This window comes from Garra rufa, chromosome 21, assembly GCF_049309525.1.
Source record: "Garra rufa chromosome 21, GarRuf1.0, whole genome shotgun sequence".
In the NCBI taxonomy this organism is placed as follows: domain Eukaryota; kingdom Metazoa; phylum Chordata; class Actinopteri; order Cypriniformes; family Cyprinidae; genus Garra; species Garra rufa.
The window spans coordinates 16,782,706-16,804,602 of record NC_133381.1 but is presented as its reverse complement, the minus strand read 5'-3'; the positions used below and the strand labels follow the sequence as shown (position 1 = coordinate 16,804,602).

The following is a 21,897-nucleotide window of genomic DNA, read 5'->3' as shown; positions in this document are numbered from 1 at the left end:
CAAAAGCAGGTGGTGATGACAACATCACATGATGAACCAAAGCCCACCACAAGGAGGTTTTAAATAAAACATATATAGAAGGTGCACAGTGTCATTTACACAAACACTTAACGCCATCATGTTAACACCCTAACCCTAACCTAACCCTAACCCTAACACACATAAAACTGAAATAATGCAAAAAACATTGATTTAACAACATTAGATGTAACATACAACCCTAATGTACAAAACTGCCAAGAAAAATCTAAGAAGAAAAAGTTATTTCAACAAAAAACATTAAATAAAAAAAAAACTCAGGGAATTCAGGGAATGTCAATTTATATTTGTTTTCACTTCAAAAAACGGTACACTACTGTAAAATTACATGCAATGTTCAACACAGTTTTTCACCATATATAGAAGGGGAACTTACCGTTAACCATTTCACAGGTTTTATTAAACTAATAATTTTATTAAATTATTTAAATTCACAGTAATTTTTTACAGTGTGCCTATGGAGATCGGAAAAAAGTTTTCAAAAGCACCCCCCCCCCCCTGTTTTTTTCACAAATCGCACCCTGGTCATGACTGTTCATGTACATAGGAAAAAAGACTTCTGTGCTTAATTAGCCAATTAGAAATGAATAATTTTGTACACTTTGGATTGCTGACATCAGACTGGCTGGCATGTCTTTGGACAGAGAATATCTACAGTAGTGATGTCTGTCAAAAAAGTTAAATAAAATGTCTTTTAATTAATAAATAAGGTTTAATTGTGTTGTCAAATGAGTAGGGGTTTGACGAGACACTTATCTCACGAGACGAGACACGTGATTGGGTTCACGAGAACGAGACGAGACGAGATTTTTAGAAATCCTCAATGATGAAATATACAGTCGTGGCCAAAAGTTTTGAGAATGACACAAATTAGTTTTCACAAAGTTTGCTGCTAAACTGCTTTTAAATCTTTGTTTCAGTTGTTTCTGTGATGTACTGAAATATAATTACAAGCACTTCATACGTTTCAAAGGCTTTTATCGACAATTACATGCCATTTATGCAAAGAGTCAGTATTTGTAGTGTTGGCCCTTCTTTTTCAGGACCTCTGCAATTCAACTGGGCATGCTCTCAATCAACTTCTGGGCCAAATCCTGACTGATAGCAACCCATTCAGTCATAATCACTTCTTGGAGTTTGTCAGAATTAGTGGGTTTTTGTTTTTCCACCCGCCTCTTGAGGACTGACCACAAGTTTTAAGATCTGGGGAGTTTCCAGGCCATGGACCAAGAATGTCAACGTTTTGGTCCCCGAGCCACTTAGTTATCATTTTTGCCTTATGGCACGGTGCTCCATCATGCTGGAAAATGCATTGTTCTTGACCAAACTGTTGTTGGATTGTTGGAAGAAGTTGCTGTTGGGGGGTGTTTTGGTACCATTCTTTATTCATGGCTGTGTTTTTGGGCAAAATTGTGAGTGAGGCCACTCCCTTGGATGAGAAGCAACCCCACACATGAATGGTCTCAGGATGCTTTACTGTTGGCATGACACAGGACTGATGGTAGCGCTCACCTTTTCTTCTCCGGACAAGCCTTTTTCCAGATGCCCCAAACAATTGGAAAGAGGCTTCATCAGAGAATATGACTTTGCCCCAGTCCTCAGCAGTCCATTCACCATACTTTTTGCAGAAGATCAATCTGTCCCTGCAGGTTTTTTTTTTTGGAGAGAAGTGTCTTCTTTGCTGCCCTTCTTGACACCAGGCCATCTTCCAAAAGTCTTGGCCTTACTGTGCGTGCAGATGCGCTCACACCTGCCTGCTGACATTCCTGAGCAAGCTCTGCACTGGTGGCACTCCGATCCTGCAGCTGAATCCTCTTTAGGAGACGATCCTGGCGCTTGCTGAACTTTCTTGGACGCCCTGAAGCCTTCTTAACAATGCAGAGGAAAGTTTTTTTTTTTTCTGGATTGAGTTAATTTTCATGGCAAAGAAGGACTATGCAATTCATCTGATCACTCTTCATAACATTCTGGAGTATATGCAAATTGCTATTATAAAAACTTAAGCAGCAACTTTTCCAATTTCCAATATTTATGTAATTCTCAAAACTTTTGGCCATGACTGTACAGGGGAAAATAGTATTTTATTCAACAACAAAAAAAAAATGCAAAAAATATAGGTGCATTTTGATATGAACTTGTATTTTATGAAATTAAACTTCTATTTTAATGAATTATATGCAGTAATAACCATGTAAACTAAAGCAATTTTCTTTTATAAATTGGAGATCTCCATTCTGAAGAAAAAAAGAATTTGAAATCTAAACAATATTACGTAATTTACTAGTGGTTCTGACAGAATGTTCATTGCTTAAGTCTATATTTGAAGAAAAAAAAAAGTGTTTGTCTACTCCTGGCTTTTTGTTTGTTTCTAATAAACAGTGTTTCGTTTGCATCTCCTGGTTCCCTCGTTTGTTTTCCCTGGTTCCTCGTCTCTGCACGTGTGACAGTATCAAAGTTACAACAAAGTGATGAAGTTTATTGCACTTTTTTGAACACTTTGAATTTAATTGCTAATGAAGAAAAGTGATTTGAAATGACAGAAATGACTAGTTAAATGAACTGAAACAAAGATTTCATTGTCCACATTTAAAAATAAATAACATTATGTTAATATTGAATATCACCGTAAACATTTTTTTTTTACTTAAAAGGATATTTACCCAAAAATGTATATTTTGTCATTAATTACTCAAAACCAGTTCCAAACCCGTAAGACTTTCGTTCATCATTGTAACACAAATTAAGATATTTTTGATGAAATCCGAGAGCTTTCTAACCCTGCATAGACAGCAATGCAACTGACATGAATTCTCTGAGCTTTATAAAATTAAGGTATATTAACAATGTCCTTACTATGTTTCTGGGCCTTGAACGTGTCAGTTGCATTGTTGTCAATGCATGGTCAAAAAGCTCTCAGATTTCATCAAAAATCTCTTTATTTGTGCTCTGAAGATGAACAAAGGTCTTACAGGTTTGAAACGACATGAGGGTGAGTAATTAATGACAGAATTTTCATTTTTGAAAATCAATTTCATAATATGATTTCACTTTCAAAATTTCAGTTTTTAATTAAAGATGCAGAACATAGATTTCCTCTTCTGAGGTTTTATTCACAGTAATGGTGCTCCAGATCACCGTCTTTCAGTCTTTCTTGTTTTTTGTGATCCTGGTTTTGGTTTAGACGCTGAACTGCTCTTTGGTACTGTCGCCTTATCCTTTTTGGCATGGCTATCATCACCTGTCTGCCTTTCTTTTTTTCGGCTTAATGTTCTGTTAAGCGCATTCAAAATGACGTTTTTGTTGTTTTGAATGTTGTAGGAAGTGAGGTTGATGAGCCTCTGGAAGTCTTCTGGTGTGTAAGTCAGTTTGTGAGTTAGATATGGAGAGGTGCTACTGTTCATTTCAACATCAACCGCTCCCTCCTTCTGCTCCTTCTCGCCCTCTCTCTTCACTCCTACACCACACACATACACATTATTTTACATTAGCGTTGAAAATAAAAAAAGGAAATATCTAATTACAATATACTGCAAGTAAACCATTAAAAGTGATTTTGGTTAGTTTTGGCTTAGTACTAAGCAGCACAACTGCTTTTAACATTAGTACAAATAATGAATGTAATTTAAGCACCAAATCAGCAAATTAAAATGATTTCTAAAGGATCATGTGACACTGAAGACTGGTGTAATGGTTGCTGAAAATTCAGCTTTGTCATCACAGGAATAATACATTATATACAGTCAAGCCCGATTTTATTCATACCCCTGGCAAATATTTAACCAGCAAGTATTTTTTGAGCGGACATGACACAGGCTTCTCCCAAAAGATAATGAGATGATGTACAAAAGGCATCATTGTGGAAAAAAAATATTGCTCATCTTTTATTTACATTTGAACAAAAAGTGGCATGTCCAAAATTATTCATACTCTTCTCAGTAATCAATAGAAAAGCCTCTATTGGCTATTATAGCAATCAACGCTTCCTATATTTTTGGGGCAGCCGTAGCCTAATGGTTAGAGAGTCGGACTTGTAACCCAAAGGTTGCGGGTTCGAGTAGGTGGGGTAGAGTGAATAACCAGCACCCTCTTCACCCTCAATACCACGACTGAGGTGCTCCCTGGGCGCTGCAGCAATGGCTGCCCACTGCTCTGTGTGTTCACACTACTGTGTGTGTGCACTTAGATGGGTTAAATGCAGAGCACAAATTCGCCTCACTTCACCTCCTTTCCTTTCCTATAATTGCTGACCAGCGTTTTGCATGTCTCCACTGGTATTTTTGCCCATTCATCTTTAGCAATGAGCTCCAACTCTTTCAGATTGGAGGATTTCCCTGACATCACCCCGATCTTTAGCTTCCTCCACAGATTCTCTATTAGATTTAAGTCAGGACTCTGGCTGGGCCACTGCAAAACGTTAGTGTTTTTGTCTACTAACCATTTCTTTACCACTTTTGCTGTGTGTTTTGGGTCGTTGTCGTGCTGAAATGTCAACTGGTGCCCAAGGCCAAGTTTCTCTGCAGACTGCCTGATGTTGTTGTTGAGAAGTTTGATATATTGCTCCTTTTTTCATGGTGCCATTTACTGTGATTAGGTTCCCTGGTCCACCGGCTAAAAAAACACCCCAAAACATTAGGTTCCCACCACCATGTTTGACAGTGGGGATGGTGTTCTTAGGGTTGAAGGCTTCTCCTTTTTTATGCCAAATGAAGCCTACATCATTGTGGCCAAACAGTTAAATTTTTGTTTTATCTGACCCTAAAACAGAAGAACAGAAGTCTTCTTTGTCCAGATGAGCATTTGCAAAGGCCAAGTGGGCTTTTGTGTGCCTTATCTGGAGAAGTGGTGTCCTCCTTGGTCTGCGTCTGTGGAACCCAGCGGTGTGCAGTGTCCGTTGGACTGTCTGCCTTGAAATGTTGCCACCAGCAGAGCCAAGATTCATCAGGTTGGCCTTGGTGTTGATCCTTGGATTCTTTTTTACCTCTCTCACTATCCTCCTGGCCAGCACAGGTGTCACTTTTGGCTTCCGACTAGATTTTTCACGGAACGTCTTGTATTTATTAGTAATACTTTGCACTGTAGCCACTGGAACTACAAAACATTTAGATCTGGTCTTATAGCCCTTTCCTGACTTGTGAGCAGCCACAATGCGCAGCCGCAGGTCCTCAGTGAGCTCCTTTGTCTTAGCCATGACTGTCCACAATGACTGTCCACAAACCAACAGCAGAGAGCTTCTGTTTTTCACCTTTTGAGTTGATTAAAACAGCTGTTCCCAATGAATCAGGGTAATTAGGATGCTTTAGAACAGCTTGGTCTATTTGGAATGGTATAGAACTTTGGATTTTCCCATAGACTGTGACAGTTTGCAAAGGGTATGAATAATTTTGTACATGCCACTTTTTGTTAGTGTTTATAAATGCTGAGAAATATTTTTTTCCACAATGATACCTTTTGTGCATCGTCTTATTATCTTTTGGGAGAAGCCTGTGTCATTTCCGGTCAAAAAAAACTTGCTGGTTGAATAAAAGTAACTTTAAGTCAGAATTTGCCAGTTGTATGAATAATGTCAGCTTGACTGTATATATATATATATATTAGGGATGCTCATTTCGGTTAATTCTCCTGACCGACAACCGCTGCTCGTTATCCGAACATTAACCGTTAACTGATAAAATTAGAATAATAAATTCGTTTAAAATAAAAATAGAATGCACGAGTATCTGTGATGATATACATAAAAAATACAAGCAAATGTTTTATTTTAATGTGCAAACAGCAGCATACAGAGCAACAACAAAAACTGCATTCACATATAACGTTACTCAAATTATCACGCATCAGCAGCGCTTCTGAGAACAGAGAAAATCAGAATGAAAAAAAAAAAAAGAATAAAATAAATAGGCCTATACTAAATGTGTATAAATTAAATAACTACCTAATTAATATGACAAAACTAAAACACACTGAATCCTTCTATGCGCTTTGAAGAAAGGTACCGGTCTTATTCTTCTCGTTGGACATAAAAACATATAGCAGGCCAGCCTATACCTCAGTGTACCTAGTTTTTAACATGTGGACATGCTACACGGATAGACTGGGACGTTGTCTGTTAACTCTTAGATCCGCGACAAAAACACTTCACAAAGATCCTTTCAATTTGCGGTTCGGGTCTTTTCATCCACTGGTCATATGTGGAGAAACGTGTTTTCACAGCGTTCAATAGCCAATCACAGACATTTCTGTTGATTACATTATCGCTGTGGCCAATCAGAGGCGGCTATGTTACGATCCACTCACCACTCAAAGTGCCGGTTTCTGTTCTGCTTCTACACCTCTGCGAACTCTCTCATTAAAACAAGAAAGTGTAGACATGATGAAAATAAGAGATTAATTGTACAGTGTAAAGGTTATTTTATTACTTTTTATTAACTTTGTGAGATTGCGATGAACTACAGTAATGTATGAGTGACAACTTTCCAGTGATAGTAAGGGGAGCGCGCACTCTTTAGACTATAATTAATTTAGAAATTAAATAACGTTACATTTATTTATGGATTCACTCTTTGATAACCCAATATTGCCATTGCCAACGTGTTGCATATAGGCTACTACATCAGTAACATAAACTAAGAAAAGGTAAAGCAGGTGCTTACTCAGCAAAATATGTCTGAACAGCCGTACTGCACGGACACGCGCCCGTGAGTAATACATTTTTTCTTTCACCATGGAGCAAACGTAAAAAAAAAAAAAAAAAAAAAAAATTTAAACCGTTTAACTGATAGTAATAATCGGTTAAAATTCTTACTGGCGGTTAACGGTTAAACGGTCAATATGAGCATCCCTACTATATATATATATATATATAAACAGGTACTTTAAATTTTTATAATATTTCTTAGTATTACAGTTTTTATTGTATTTATTGTATTTTTTATTGTATTTAAATGAAGCCTTTGTGAACAAAAAGGACTTCTTTAAAAAAACATTAAAAAACAGCGGTGCCTACCAGGAGCTTTGAACTGTTTGAATGAGACATTGACCATGGGAAAGTGAAGCACTATGGGAGCTTTCGGATTGTCTTTATCCTCAAACACGTAAACTTCCTTCAGCGGCTCTGACTCCACCTTTTTGAAATCGATCTTGGGAAATGGAATCTTGCGATCAGCACAGTACTCCTGAGTTTGCTTTATGATCTGTTAGACAAAAACAGTTCCTGATATTTGTTCTTATTTCAGTCATTTCATAATCTTTCAGGTCTCCCTCACCTTAAGATGATCTGGTTCCCAGGAGTAGTTTAGGGACAGAATAACATCCACATGTCTGTGAGAGCGAAGTAAAGGAGGGAATCCTGCGTTTACAGCAAATCCAGCATCTACTAAGCTCAGCACAGGATCAGCTGGAGTCATTGTGTTAGGAAAGGCATCTGGGTGTGTGTCTGTAGACAGAGCATGCATATTATTGGACTGGAAACCCAATTAGGTATTTAGTTGTGTAAAGCCCTGATACAGTTTAAGTCAAAAGTTTACATACACCGAATGTTAATTATTTTACATTGTACAAAATCCATGTTATTTTTTATTTAGTACTGACCTGATAAAGATATTTCACATAAAAGATGTTTACATATTGTCCACAAGAGAAAATAATAGTTAAATTTACAAAAATTACCCGGTTCAAAAGTTTACATGCACTTGTTTCTTAATTCCTTGTTGTTCCCTGAATAATCCACACCTGTGTTTTTTGCTTAGTTATTTATAAGTCCTTTGTTTGTCCTGAATAGTTAAACTGCCTGCTGTTCTTCAGAAAAAATCCTTCTTTGGTTTTTCAGAATTTTTGTGTATCTGAATCTTTTCCAATAATGACTGTATGATTTTGGGATTCATCTATTCACACTATGGACAACTGAGGGACTATGTTATGCAACTATAGAAGGTTCAATCATTCCGGAAGGAAAATCGATGTGTTAAGATCCAGGGGTGTAAACTTTTGAACAGAAGAAGAGGTATACATTATTATTATTTTCCCTTAATATCATGTTTCTTTCATTTAGTACTGCCCTTCAGAGACTACAGAAGATACTTACATGTTTCCCAGAAGACAAAATAAGTGAAATTTTCCATGCTCTTCAAAGTAGACTGTATGTAAACGTCTTTTATGCAAACTATATTATTCAGGTCAGTAATAAATAAAAACTATCATGTATTTTATATGAACTCTCTTAGTTTGGTAAAATAATTCACATTCTGCAGATTCTGCAAGGTGTATATATACCTTTGGCTTCAACTGTATATACATTTAATGCAATGACAGACATCACCAAATTATGTCTACAGACATGAAATAAAACCAATATAAGACATTATAAGACATAGTCCATCTGAAGAATAAATAGAATAAGCACTTGAAATGGTAAATATTTAATGGTCAGTGGTATAATGAGAGCTCTATACCTTTCCATGCAATGAAGCTTTTGTTCTCATTGTAGCTGTTGTGCAGATTGAAGCCTCTCAGGAAGTTGTACACCTGACTGACAATGGGGCGGCTGGTCATAAAACCACACAGCATTTTAGCAAAGTCAGTCACAGGGCTGATCAGATACGTGCCAAGTGCTGTTGGTTTACTATCAGTCTCTTTACAGAAGGAGACAAGAAGACAACTGCATCATTTCAGAGTATAATGATGAAAGACACAAAGGTAACTTGTTCAAATGTTTGGGGTAAGTCTGATGATAAGCTAATGCATTAATGTATCAGAAATACAGTAAAAACACTAATGTTGTGAAATAAGTTTAGAATTTCATCTTTAACATTATATTTGAAAATAGTTTTAATTTTTTTAAATATTTTTAAATGTAACTTCCTGTTCCTGTGAATTTTCAGCAGTTATTACTTCAGTCATTCACAATCATTCTAATGCTGATTTGCTGCTCAAGAAACATTTCTAGAATTTTCTGAATTATCAACACTGAAAAGAGGTTTTATTTTTGTGGAAACACAAAGGAGAAGATTCCTTTTCTTCACTGTAAGTTTTAATTTAATGCATCCTTGCAGAATAAAAGTTGTAATTTCTTTAACAAAATCTTACTGACCTAAACTTTTAAATGTGCTAGTGTTATTATAATTAAAATCTAATCATATGAAACTGTTGAGTAAACACATAGTGTTTAAATTTCATCACAAATTCTCACCTGTGTTTCTCACTTCTCCTCCGACCCAAGGCGTCCAGGAAGGGGTGACTCCTGTGGCAATACTCCAGATTTCCGTCAGATTTATAGAAAAAATGCTGCTCCACATTCCTTCAAAAATACGCACAGAGTTTGGACTCATTAATGGTGTCTAGTTAGTTACACTTTACATAATTTATATACAGTACAGCACAGGATCAGGTTCAGATGCAAATGTAGGCTCTCCCTACTGGCCACAACTTTCATAACTTCCTTTCTTACTTAATTGCCTTCAGTTTTTCTTCTATTCCATGTCTTTATAATGTGTATGAACTCAAACACATACACTCAAACTCACCCACAAGAAAAGACAACCCTGTTTCAGGGAGTTTCTTGACCATGTGACCGAGGTAATATTCACTCCCAAAGTTCTGTGCAGATATAAAGGCACCGTATTTGGGAAATCCAACCTCATATGGGGTGAATTCACACCATTCTAAATAGAAAACAGAAAAAACATGCGATTATTGCACTTTTATTATCAAGCTACAAGCTAGTGGTTTTTTATAAACTCCTTTTTTAACCATAGTGAACCTATTCTTCTGTAACTTTTTAGATAAGACAATCATTTGCATTTTGTTTATACAGTATCTTCAGAAGCAGTCGCTGAATAGTCTATTGATACAGCACTTCACATGAAGCTGTAGGGAAACTTACCCAATAGTCATTGCATATCACCCCAGCACTTAAAGAAGTTTGTACAAAATAAACGCAGTGAAAAGGATCTTTACTCAAATGTTCATTAAATAAACTACAGTAGACGCAACAGTTACAGTTACTTTTGATTACACATCTGACACAGCCAAATTACGTTTATTTTCATATTAAATATTGCATCGGGCATTTATGACTCAACTTTCACAAGTTTATTACACAAAGGTGTGGTAATTTATATTTATTTACAGAACTAAATTTTTTCATCATACCTCAAGCTTCTCTAAAATGCATGACTCAGGTCTGCATCAAGTCTTGTTTAATGATTTTGCAGATTGTTCCAAATGAACCCATTTTGTTGAGTGGTGTGAACTTCAACACAAACAGACTTTTGACAATAAAAATCCTTCAGGTCCTACAAATTCTTTGGGTTTTCAGCATTTTTGTGTATTTGAACCTTTCCCAGCAATTACTGTATGATTTTGAGATTCATCTTTTCACACTGAGGACAACTGAGGGACTCATATGCAACTATTACAGAAGGTTCAAACACTCACTGATGCTTTAGAAGGAATCTTAAAATCATACTGGCATTGTTGGAAAGGGTTCAAAAACACAAAAATGCAGAAAAACCAAAGAATTTGTGGGACCTGAAGGATTTTTCTGAAGAATAGCGGGCAGTTTAACTGTTCAGGACAAACCAGGGATTATTAACAACTATCACTAAACAAAAAAAAAAAGAAAAAGAAAGAAAACACAGCTGTGGATCATTCAGAAAAAGTAAATTAAGGTAAATTAAAATTTAGCAGATTCTGCAAGGTGTATGTAAACTTTTGACTTTAACTGTATAAGGGCATATTATTCCACGAACATACTATAACTCTTAAAACAAAACAGAATATACTGTTACACCTAATGGTGTCACCTTGACACCATCATGTCACCTTGACTCAAATAATGTGTGTGACTAGTATAGCGAGCAATATTTGGATCCTAACCCAATGATGTTCTTAACAGAAAGCGTACTTAAGCATTATTTGTTTGACATAATTAATACTGTGTCTTAGTCTGAAACTATAAACTGAATGGCCATTACATTTTAATTAGTACATACCTGCATCTGTCATACTATCTGTTTTGCCAGGCTTCATGTTGACAGCTGTGAATATAGGTAGAGGGTTCTGGCCTTCAGACACTGTCCTCTGCATTTCAGATAGTGTACCCATGCGTTTCTATAAAAGAAAAGTTATATCATGTACCAAATTTTCACATCGTCAAATGCAATTTGTGCTTTTTTTTATTTACCTTCCCGTGGAAAAGATGCTCTAAAGCCAGACCCCACATGTCAATGAGAGACACGAGGTGTCCTTCTTTCTCTCTTTCTTCTATCCTCTGTTTGTATTTCTGTAGCTGCTCTGAGGAAAACATACTGAACACCTTTTTATTGAGCTCCATCTTTACAGAATCCATAGACTTATCAATTTCCCCTTTTGACCAGTTAGGATCTTCATAAATGGAGCCTAGAGCCCTGAAATACAAATATCAAACAAAAATATAAGCAATTCTATTGCCATATAAAAGTAAGCCAAGGAGTCTAACCATATCGGCTGACTTACATGAGAAATGGCATGTGTGGTTTTATCAGTCTGTCTAGAAACAAACTAATGTTTAAAAATACATTAAGACTCGTCATTCTCACCATGTGGCACCTGAAACCCCTGTGATGTAGCTGACTGCATCAAGAAGCTGAATCTTCTGCAGACCTTTAAGGCTACCATATGTGGCTGTTAATGCTCTGCTCCCACCACCAGAACACACCACAGCCATCACTGGGACCTGAGGAGTCACATCAATCACAGATTCAAATTTTGGTCTATATTGTAAAAAAACCTTGTTGGTTCCTTCCTTGTTGAATATCTGGGTTATTTGTGCTTGTGTCTAAAGTACCTTGTTGGGATCAGGTGCAGAGCTGAGATTCAGAGCTTTCTGTAGAGCCTGTGACACAACTTTTTTTCTCTTCACCAGAAAAGTCTTTTCTTCCTCTGGGATATCAAAATCCAAACGCATATCCAGATCTTCGTCAGAGCTTCAGAACACACACACACACACACACACACACACACACACACACACACACACACACACACACCAAATTATTCAGAGATTAACTTACAATGTTTTGTTTTGTTTATACATTCACATGTAATTTACTATTAAACTACTACTGAGCATAGATGTGAATTAATTTATGATTTGTTACCGATCATCAGTTTTCAAATGCAGATCAACTTTTTTCTGCGGAGAAAAAAGAATGGTCCTTTTACATAAACCACACAAAGTATGACTATAAATACAGTATTGTTTAATATAGTCAAATTCCTGTATTATCTTTAAAGGGATATCGCATGGCCATTTTCCACAAGTTGGTATTATTCTTTAGGGTCTTCATGAAATGTAACATACTTTGGTTAAAATTCCTTAATGGTAGTGTAAAACAATACCCTTTTTACTCTTTCAAAAGCAGCTCTGTTCACAGCAACAGTTTTGGTGCATGGCTCTTTAAATGATAATGAGCTACTGCTCACCCCACCCCTCTCTTCCGTTTTTTGTGTATTCAGTGGTGCATTACCATCAAAAACAAAGCTAATCCACTGTGTCATTGGTGGCTCTCGTGTCAGGAGAAAATAAAAAAATTATGTTCACTTTTACATCCAACGACAAAACACCTATTTTGCTTATTTCAGCCAACTGCTGAGGACTGAAATGCTAATACGGGACAGTCCATCATTGTGGGTTATCTTATTTAGTATACTTGTCTTGTCAAAATATCTAAAGAATCTTAAATTAGGATGCATTTACTAGATAAGCAAAATGGCTTATTAGTTTTAGTCTTGTTTCCAAGAACTATATTAAGTGCATTTTCCTTAAAATAAGTAAAATTATCTGCCAGTGAGGTAAGTATAATACTCTTGTTTTAAAGGCCCACTGAATTGCCTTGAACCACACAGCATTATTCTATGTGGTGACGCAATTTCAACTGAAACAGGAAAAATAAAAAACTAAATTAAGTGCATTTTGCTAAAAACAAGACTAAATATCTTATGTCATTTTGCTTATCTAGTAAATGCATCTTAATTTAAGAATTTGTAGATATTTTGACTAGAAACAACAAAAATACTAAGTAAGATAAGCCATTTTTGCAGTGCATACTGCTCAAAACGGCTTGATAATTGAGACTGGTAAGGTTTTGGGGGGTGTAAAAAAGGGTGGTCTTTTTTACCACTGTAGGGTGGTTGTATCCACACAGTGCTAAGACACATTTATAGTCAAACATGTAAAAGCAAATTTTGTATCCAATGTTCCCTGTAATCAATTAATTAATCAATAAACTTTCTATTTAATAGATTTTCTTTTAAACTACTCACCTCTCCAAGAGGCAAAGACACAGTCATCTGTTGTTTGGCTGGTAGTGGTTTTAAAGGTACAGAAGTCAATTCATTGTTTCCAGGCTCTGAAACTACACCATCCACTACTACTGTCCCAACCTGGAGAGAATAAATTCATATTTGTTTTAACAAAAAATATTTGTAATATTTCGATAATAAAGTCTAAATATTTCGACAATAAAATCAAAATTATGAGAATAATGTTGAAATATTTCATGAATAAAGTCAAAATTACAAGAATAAAGTTGAAGCGTTTCGAGAATAAAGTCAAAATATTTTGAGAATAAATTACAAGAATTAATTCGTACCAATTACGAGAATAAAGTTATAATATTCTGAGAGTATATTCTAGCTCTCAGAATATAAAGCAGACGACCACCACAGCAGAGCAGAGGAGAGCAGGAATCCCCACGACAGAGCAGGAAGCCATGGTGGTGCAGGGAGAGCAGGAACATTGACAGTGGTAGAGCAGGCAGTGAGTTCATGTTTTGGCATCTTCCCCTTTTGAGGATCTGCAGCGGGAGCTGCCACCTCAGGGGGTTCTGCAGGAGACGCCGCCTCCACAAGAGGCATAGGCACAAGTTCATGGTCCAGATAAGCCTCCGGAGCAGACTCGTGGACAGGAGAGGCCTCCGGAGCAGACTTGTGGACAGATGAGGCCTCCCGGATGCATTGTGCAGCCCGCACCCCCAAAATGGCCACCGCCATAACAGGCAGCACAGTAGACAGTGGGATGTCAACCAGGCTTGAGGGTGTGGAGGCTGTGAGGCTTGGGACCAAAGGTGTCATTGGGATGCCTGCAGCCTGCACTGAGATCAGAGGAGGGTCCATCACACTGGCAATCAAGACATGACGAGGCTCTGGAGGATTAGACTAGACATGGTGTGGCCCTGGAGGATTAGGCTCTGGCATAGGGACTGTGGCTTGGCGAGGCTCTGGCGTGGTGGCCATCTTGGCTGGGGACGCTGGTGTGGTGGCCATCTTGTGAGCTGGCTCTGGAGCAGCACGCATGGCGTGAGCAGGCCCTGGAGTGGCAGGCATTGCGTGAACAGGCTCTGAAGCGGGCCTTGGAGCAGCAGACATGACGTGAACGGCCCTTGGAGCAGCAGGCATAGAGTAAGCAGGCTGTGGAGTGGCAGTCACAATGTGAGCAGGCTGTGGCTTGGCAGATGTGACGGGAGCAGGCTGTGGCTTGGCAGGCTTTGGCTTGGCAGACGTGACGTGAGCAGGCTGTGGCTTGGCAGACATGACGTGAGCAGGCTGTGGCTTGGCAGAAGTGACTGGAGCAGGCTGTGGCTTGGCAGACGTGACATGAGCAGGCTGTGGCTTGGCAGACGTGACGTGAGCACTGCTGTGGCTTGGCAGAAGTGACTGGAGCAGGCTGTGGCTTGGCAGACGTGACATGAGCAGGCTGTGGCTTGGCAGACGTGACGTGAGAAGGCTGTGGCTTGGCAGAAGTGACTGGAGCAGGCTGTGGCTTGGCAGACGTGACATGAGCAGGCTGTGGCTTGGCAGACATGACGTGAGCTGGCTGTGGCTTGACAGAAGTGACTGGAGCAGGCTGTGGCTTGGCAGACGTGACATGAGCAGGCTGTGGCTTGGCAGACGTGACGTGAGCAGTGCTGTGGCTTGGCAGATGTGACGTGAGCAGTGCTGTGGCTTGGCAGATGTGACGTGAGCAGTGCTGTGGCTTGGCAGACGTGACGTGAGCAGTGCTGTGGCTTGGCAGATGTGACGTGAGTAGGCTGTAGCTTGGCAGACGTGACGGGAGCAGGCTGTGGCTTGGCAGACATGACGGGAGCAGGCTTTGGCTTGGCAGATGTGACGTGAGCAGGCTGTGGCTTGGCAGACGTGACGTGAGCAGTGCTGTGGCTTGGCAGACTTGACGTGAGCAGGCTGTGGCTTGGCAGACGTGACGTGAGCAGGCTGTAGTTTGGCAGACGTGACGGGAGCAGGCTGTGGCTTGGCAGACGTGATAGGAGCAGGCTGTGGCTTGGCAGATGTGACGTGAGCAGGCTGTGGCTTGGCAGACTTGACGTGAACAGGCTGTGGCTTGGCAGACGTGACGTGAGCAGGCTGTGGCTTGGCAGACGTGACGTGAGCAGGCTGTAGTTTGGCAGACGTGATGGGAGCAGGCTTTGGCTTGGCAGACGTGACGGGAGCAGGCTGTGGCTTGGCAGACGTGATGGGAGCAGGCTTTGGCTTGGCAGATGTGACGTGAGCAGGCTGTAGCTTGGCAGACGTGACGGGAGCAGGCTGTAGCTTGGCAGACGTGATGGGAGCAGGCTGTGGCTTGGCAGACGTGATGGGAGCAGGCTTTGGCTTGGAAGATGTGACGTGAACAGGCTGTGGCATGGCAGACATGACGGGAGCAGGCTGTAGCTTGGCAGACGTGACGGGAGCAGGCTGTGGCTTGGCAGACGTGACGGGAGCAGGCTGTAGCTTGGCAGATGTGACGGGAGCAGTTTGTGGCTTGGCAGACGTGATGGGAGCAGGCTTTGGCTTGGCAGATGTGACGTGAGCAGGCTGTGGCATGGCAGACGTGACGGGAGCAGGCTGTAGCTTGGCAGACGTGACGGGAGCAGGCTGTGGCTTGGCAGACGTGACGGGAGCAGGCTGTGGCTTGGCAGACGTGAAGTGAGCAGGCTGTGGCTTGGCAGATGTGACGGGAGCAGGCTGTGGCTTTGCAGACGTGATGCGAGAAAGCTTTGGCTTGGTAGACATGGCATGAACAATTACAGACGTGACGAATGGGACGTGAAAATGTTCTGGTGGTGTGGGTACTGCGGTATTGTGTGACCCCTCATCTACAATCCTGGCAGTAAAAGCAGAGCCACATAAAGAGAGTGCAAAGTTAATAAAATGTTCTAGTGACCAATGTGGGGTATTGTGGGGCATACAATGTGATATGTCTTTGTTTAAACCAAAGCAAAAATCTCTTTTAGGAAAGAGTCCTTAAAGTCCACCTGATAATACAGTTCGCAGAAGTCAGTCACATACTGGTCAATGGAGTGATTACCTTGACGGAGGCGAAAAGACGATCTGTTTTGTTCATGGTGATTTGTGTACACAAAGCTACTGGATCTGTGGTATGGCGAAGTATTCTGTAACGGGGACTCGACAACAGCATTGATAGATCCAATTGCAAACAGATTGTGGTCAAAAACAGGCATGGTCGAATACCAGCAAACAGTAATGTCCAAGAGCAAGACAAAACGTAATCCAAAAACACAGGCAAGGGTCAAAATCCGAAAGGCAGTCCAAAGTAACAAATGAAACAAGACAATGAAACAAGGTAAACCTATGGCAATGACTAAGACAGTGCCAATGGCAAAGGAAGAAATAAGGCAATGAAAATAGGGATAATGCTTGGTAGAGTCCACATGAGCAAAACAATACTTCGCAAAGGCCTGTTTGGCATGGCCCTCTTTATATGACTGCCAAACAGGAAGTACTGGGCAAGGGCTCCCTCTATTTTACTTTATTCTCAAAATATTTTACTTTATTCTCGAAACATTTCAACTTTATTTTTGGAATGTTTAAACTTTATTCTCGCAATTTCAACTTTATTTTCAAAATATTTTGACTTTATTCTCAAAATATTACAACTTTAATCTCATAATTTTAGATTTGTTTATTTTTGACCATGGTACTAAAACGCCACCATAAAAAAAATGAATAAGTAGTACAATAATTTATGTGGTAGTTTTTACAGCAATTTTCAGTAAACATGGTAGGTCAGTAATGACAGTTGGCATCGATGACCTACATTTGATGGGCTGACAACATTCTCGGAGGTCAGATTGAGTTCAGTTTCCAGGTCTCGGTTGATGTAGTAACGTAAGGTTTTCAGGAAGCTGGGGCTTTCCTTAGAGTTTGAGATCACAAAATCCTCTTTGTACGCCCCTTTCAGTTTTAACACCATGTTCTGCATAGCTGGAACACAAAGAAAATATGTAAAAAAAAAAAAATGAATCTGGGATTATATCATTTTCTGTGGTGTGTTTTCAAAATTAATTTATAGAATAAAGCAATTTACCGTTTTATTTTCCATTACATTTATTTCAGAATAACGTTGAGTTTCCAGTAGCCATATAAAGGGATAGGAAAATTCTTTCATTAATTACTCACCCACAAGTTGTTCCAAACCCATAAGACCTTCGTTCCTCTTCAGAAGACAAATTAAGATATTTTTGGAGGAGAAGAATTTTTGAATAAAGTTGTTATTGTCTAAGGAGGTTCTGAGAGCTCTCGGATGTCATCAAATCTCTTAATTTGTGTTCCGAAGATGAACAGAGTCTTACGGGTTTGGAACAACTTGAGGGTGAGTAATTAATGACTGAATTTTCATTTTTGGGAGAGCTATACCTTTAATATCTAAGCATTTGCATGGGAAATTTAGATGACGTTGTCTTAATTTACCGTCAGACTTATTCAGAAGCTTGTCTATGTCCACATTCAGCTCACAAAAAGGACCTGCCTGTTTAAGAGAAAGCATTAAGCTCATCTGATAAAGGTTATCTAGTATTTTTGAGGGTTTAGTTACAGTTGTAAGAGTGTATGTAACCTATATTAAAGCTGAAGCTTTTTAGAAAACACATTCTTATACTGTAGGTAAAAAAAAATATTCTTTTAAACTTTCTGACCATAACCAGTGATGCAGTTAAGAAAGCTTTAAGAAAGGTTCATACCACCAAAACTCCATTAGAGAAACAAGGCCTTGGTGTCTCAGAGCTGCAACACATAGACAAACACAAAACAGACACTTAAATTAAATTTATGATGTGTAGGATCATGTACAACAGGTTCTAACTTGTACATATGTTTTGCAGATATTCACCACAACTGCTAAAGGCAGTCTCACTCACCTTTTAGTGAGCTCAAACTCAACCCACAATTCATCTTCGGTCTGAGAATGAAAGTACTATAGTCACAAATCAAATCTCAAGTGCTCTGTCATCAAAGTGTCCATTTTATTAACATCTTTTTAACCGTTTAGATATGAGATCTCTCTCTGGCACTGACCTCATCATTTATTTTAAAGCATTTGGTCTCTTTTTTCCCATGTGTGAGGTTATTGATGTCAAAAAGGATAGTGGCACATTGGTCGTCCCTCATTAATGGATCCTCATCGTAGATCATAATCTCCAGAATGTTCTGTTTAGGAGAAAGAAACAGAAGAAATGAGCAAAAGTGTAGTGTACTATTTTTTAGTTCTACTGAGGTATCTAATGACATAACTTGATATAATAACAACACATTTTAGTGGAGAGATAAATAACTGAAGTTAAAAATAGGTTATTGCGTGAGAAAACATTCTATGATCAGACAATTAATTTAGTGGTTTACCTTGATATTGCTGTGCACCCTGAAGGTGAAAGTTTCATTCCATACAGGTTTCTCACAATTTGAGATAGTCTTAGTGCGATTTGTACAGGCAGATGCCGTGGGTAAATTCAGGATGACATAGCAGTCAGACGAAGACCCTAAAAAGAAGAGAGTTAAACGTTGATCTATTTTTATGCATTTACAGTTGAAGTCAAAATCTACATACACCTTGCAGAATCTGCAAAATGTTAATTATTTTACCGAAATAAGAAGGATCATACAAAATGCATGCTATTTTTTATTTAGTACTGACCTGAATAAGATATTTCACATAAAATATATTTACATATAGTCCACAAAAGAAAATAATAGTTGAAATTATAAAAATTGCCCCGTTTACATACACTTGATTCTTAATACTGTGTTGTTATCTAAATGGTTCACAGCTGGTTTTTTTCCAGATCAGTTAAACTGTCCACTGTTCTTCAGAACTTTAGTTCAATTTTTGTGTATTTGAACCCTTTCCAACAATGACTGGGATTTTTCTGAAGAACAGGGGTAGTTTAACTGTTCAGCACAAACTGAGAACTCAAACAACTATCACTATACAAAAAAAAAAAAAAAGCTGTGGATCATTCAGGTAACACTGTATTAAGAATCAAGTGTGTGTAAACTTTTAAACATAGCCCTTTTAATAAATATATAAACTTTTGACTTTAACTGTATACTCATAAAGAGAGGTTACTATTGTGTTAGGAATCAAACTGTTGTGCTAAAGGCTTTTGACCGCCTTGAAACACCTTTAAAAATCTGCCAAAGTGGTAAAGGATTGTACTAATATCTAGATTAGAGAACTATACATGGCATGTGTAACTAGGAGGGCAAGTTCAAACAACAACACACTTTTTCTTATCAAAACTATAAACCGGTTTAGACATGTCTGCTTTAAGCTTTACACTTCTGCTAAAAAGAAAATTAAAATTGGTAAACTAATACATTTGGCTGCTGTTAAGAAGTTAAATTGTCTTACAGTAGTCATAGCTCTTATGGAGGTTCGCATGTAAAACTTTGACTGACAGATTCAAGTATGGTTTGACTTCTCTCTGTTAAAAGCAAACAAACAGAAACAGAAAATGAAGTGGTTGCGAAATAATAATTTTGTAATCATTTGATTTCAAAAGCGTATGTACAACAAATGATCTATGATCACAAGATATACACCGTTTACTGACAGAGACCGTTAAAACAAAGTCAAACATTACAGCTGTAGAACTATACTGTTTCTTACTAATTAAAAAATCTCAATTACACTTTACAATTAAAGAAATCTAAAAAGGAAATACTAGCTAACCTTGAGCATTGTTGAATGTTGCGGAGAGATCTAGACCCAGCTGCCTGTGAAACTTAAATGAGAACGCATGTGAATACCGAAGGTGGTGCAAGCACAGCTTGAAAAGCTAGTTTTCCTGCTAATTCAGTATACATTCCAAGAACTAGTGCAAAGTTACATATTGCTTCTTAGAAAGTCACAAGTCATCCATATGGTAATGCCAGGTGTTCATAAGAACACATAAATATTAATTAAGACATGCTAGAACAAGACAAAATGAGAGTGAACTAAATCCATGTAAGTAACACCAGAGCATACATTCACTTTGAAGGTGAATTCAACATGAACATTCTTCTTCAATGACAAGTGTTTTTTGTTTCTACAAAACATTGTAAATCTCTTTCACCCAGTTTTATTTCTAAACTTATGTAAATGTTCACATTGCAAAGTTTTGTCACCTCTCTTCTTTAATTTTCTAATGATGTCTGATATTCTGCTTACAGTATATTAGGTTGCATTATTTCAGTCTGGTACATGCAATTGCTGACTTTTTTTTTTCAATGGATTTTAAGTGGATACTCACCCAGGTCAATGACTGCAAGGTTGCTTCAGAAGAATATTTTCAGTCTGTCTGAGTGCTGTTCCTCCTTTTTAAGCGTATATCCCAGAGAGAGAAGTCATTCCTGTCAGCCTATTCAGCAAAAACATTTTCAGACTTGTTAAAGTTCACATCCCATTTTTAAGTGTTTCTGTAACATGCAGAAAATAAAATGAGAATGATGAATGAAAACCATTACACTTATTATTTTGTTCTTTTTAGCATTTGATAGGAAGAACAATAGCTTTTCTTTTTCTAATACCGTAAAAAGACTATAACTTACCTACAAATTATATAACAGTGTCAACATGTTATACTGGCAATACTGGCACTGTTTTTTGTGCACGTGCTGGTGTTGCCCAAGGTGTCTAAAAACAAGTACATCACCTTGGGTGGGGCAAGTACACCTTGATATCATTCATTGTACTTTACAAAAGAAGTGCTGTTTCAGTCAACCAATACTGACTCTGCCAGTTGTGCAATAAGTAATTCCTGTCTTTCTTTAAGAACACTTATAGTACAGTTTGTCTCCACCTGCATTTTGAACATATGACCACATACTCGCCCTTCATAAATACTTGATGTCATCACTATGTTGTCTTCAAACTTCAAAGACAACAATAAGCATAGTCAAATTTGAGAATTAAGTATCAAATCTCTAACACTGTGGAATTTGTTTGTTTCTGAGTAGTTGAGATTAAAAGTCAAGCATTATCATGTGTTGTGTGACATTTTTATGATTCTTTTATAATTAATATACATGCTGACTTTGACTCCATATTAAAAGGAATATTTGTTCTTTGAGAATTGTATTTGTCACATTATGAGTCACATTGTGAGTCAATAAGATTATTTGCAACAACACGTCTCTTTTTTCTAATGCCGTGTCAAATATATGTTTTTGTTATTTTGCTGTCTTTGTACAAATACATTTAGCAAACACTGTAAAAAACAGAAGTTTAAGCATAGATTTCAAACTACTCATCAATATCCACCAAAATGTTAACAGAGTTTTTCTGTACAAAAGCCACAAACAACTTCCACTGACAAACACAGAGACCTGTTTGACTACATTAGTGAGGACATACTTCCATTGTTTATATTAGTTTAATGGTATTTTCTATGTTCTAAACTTCACACATCACTATACTTAAATCTACAGTTGAAGTCAAAAGTTTACATACACCTTGCAGAATCTGCAAAATGTTCATTATTTTACCAAAATAAAAGGGATCATACAAATTGCATGTTATTTTATTTAGTACTGACTGAATAAGATATT

At 38.1% G+C, this 21,897-nt stretch overlaps 1 protein-coding gene across 1 annotated transcript; it reads right to left on the bottom strand.

The window, feature by feature from the left end:
- Positions 1-2,490: 2,490 nt before the first annotated feature.
- pla2g4f.1 (phospholipase A2, group IVF, tandem duplicate 1) lies at positions 2,491-20,691 on the bottom strand. Its single transcript, XM_073826926.1, has 21 exons — positions 20,601-20,691; positions 20,039-20,090; positions 19,718-19,790; positions 18,709-18,845; positions 18,385-18,516; positions 18,228-18,268; positions 18,051-18,093; positions 17,782-17,839; positions 17,129-17,295; positions 13,339-13,458; positions 12,174-12,208; positions 11,861-11,999; positions 11,613-11,749; positions 11,219-11,441; positions 11,028-11,145; positions 9,558-9,695; positions 9,224-9,331; positions 8,487-8,666; positions 7,302-7,471; positions 7,043-7,229; positions 2,491-3,493 (listed from the first exon to the last, which is right to left on the bottom strand). Exons 2-21 carry the CDS (start codon positions 20,045-20,047, stop codon positions 3,171-3,173), a joined length of 2,538 nt encoding a protein of 845 aa, XP_073683027.1. The 5' UTR covers positions 20,048-20,090; positions 20,601-20,691; the 3' UTR covers positions 2,491-3,170.
- Between the last annotated feature and the right edge of the window lie 1,206 nt (positions 20,692-21,897).

Coding starts and splice junctions, on each gene's coding strand:
- pla2g4f.1 (XM_073826926.1), bottom strand. Junction 17,296..17,781: donor GCTTCTGAATAAGTCTGACG/GTAAATTAAGAC, acceptor TTTGTGTTCCAG/CTATGCAGAACATGGTGTTA. Junction 11,442..11,612: donor GGGGTTTCAGGTGCCACATG/GTGAGAATGACG, acceptor TTTGTATTTCAG/GGCTCTAGGCTCCATTTATG.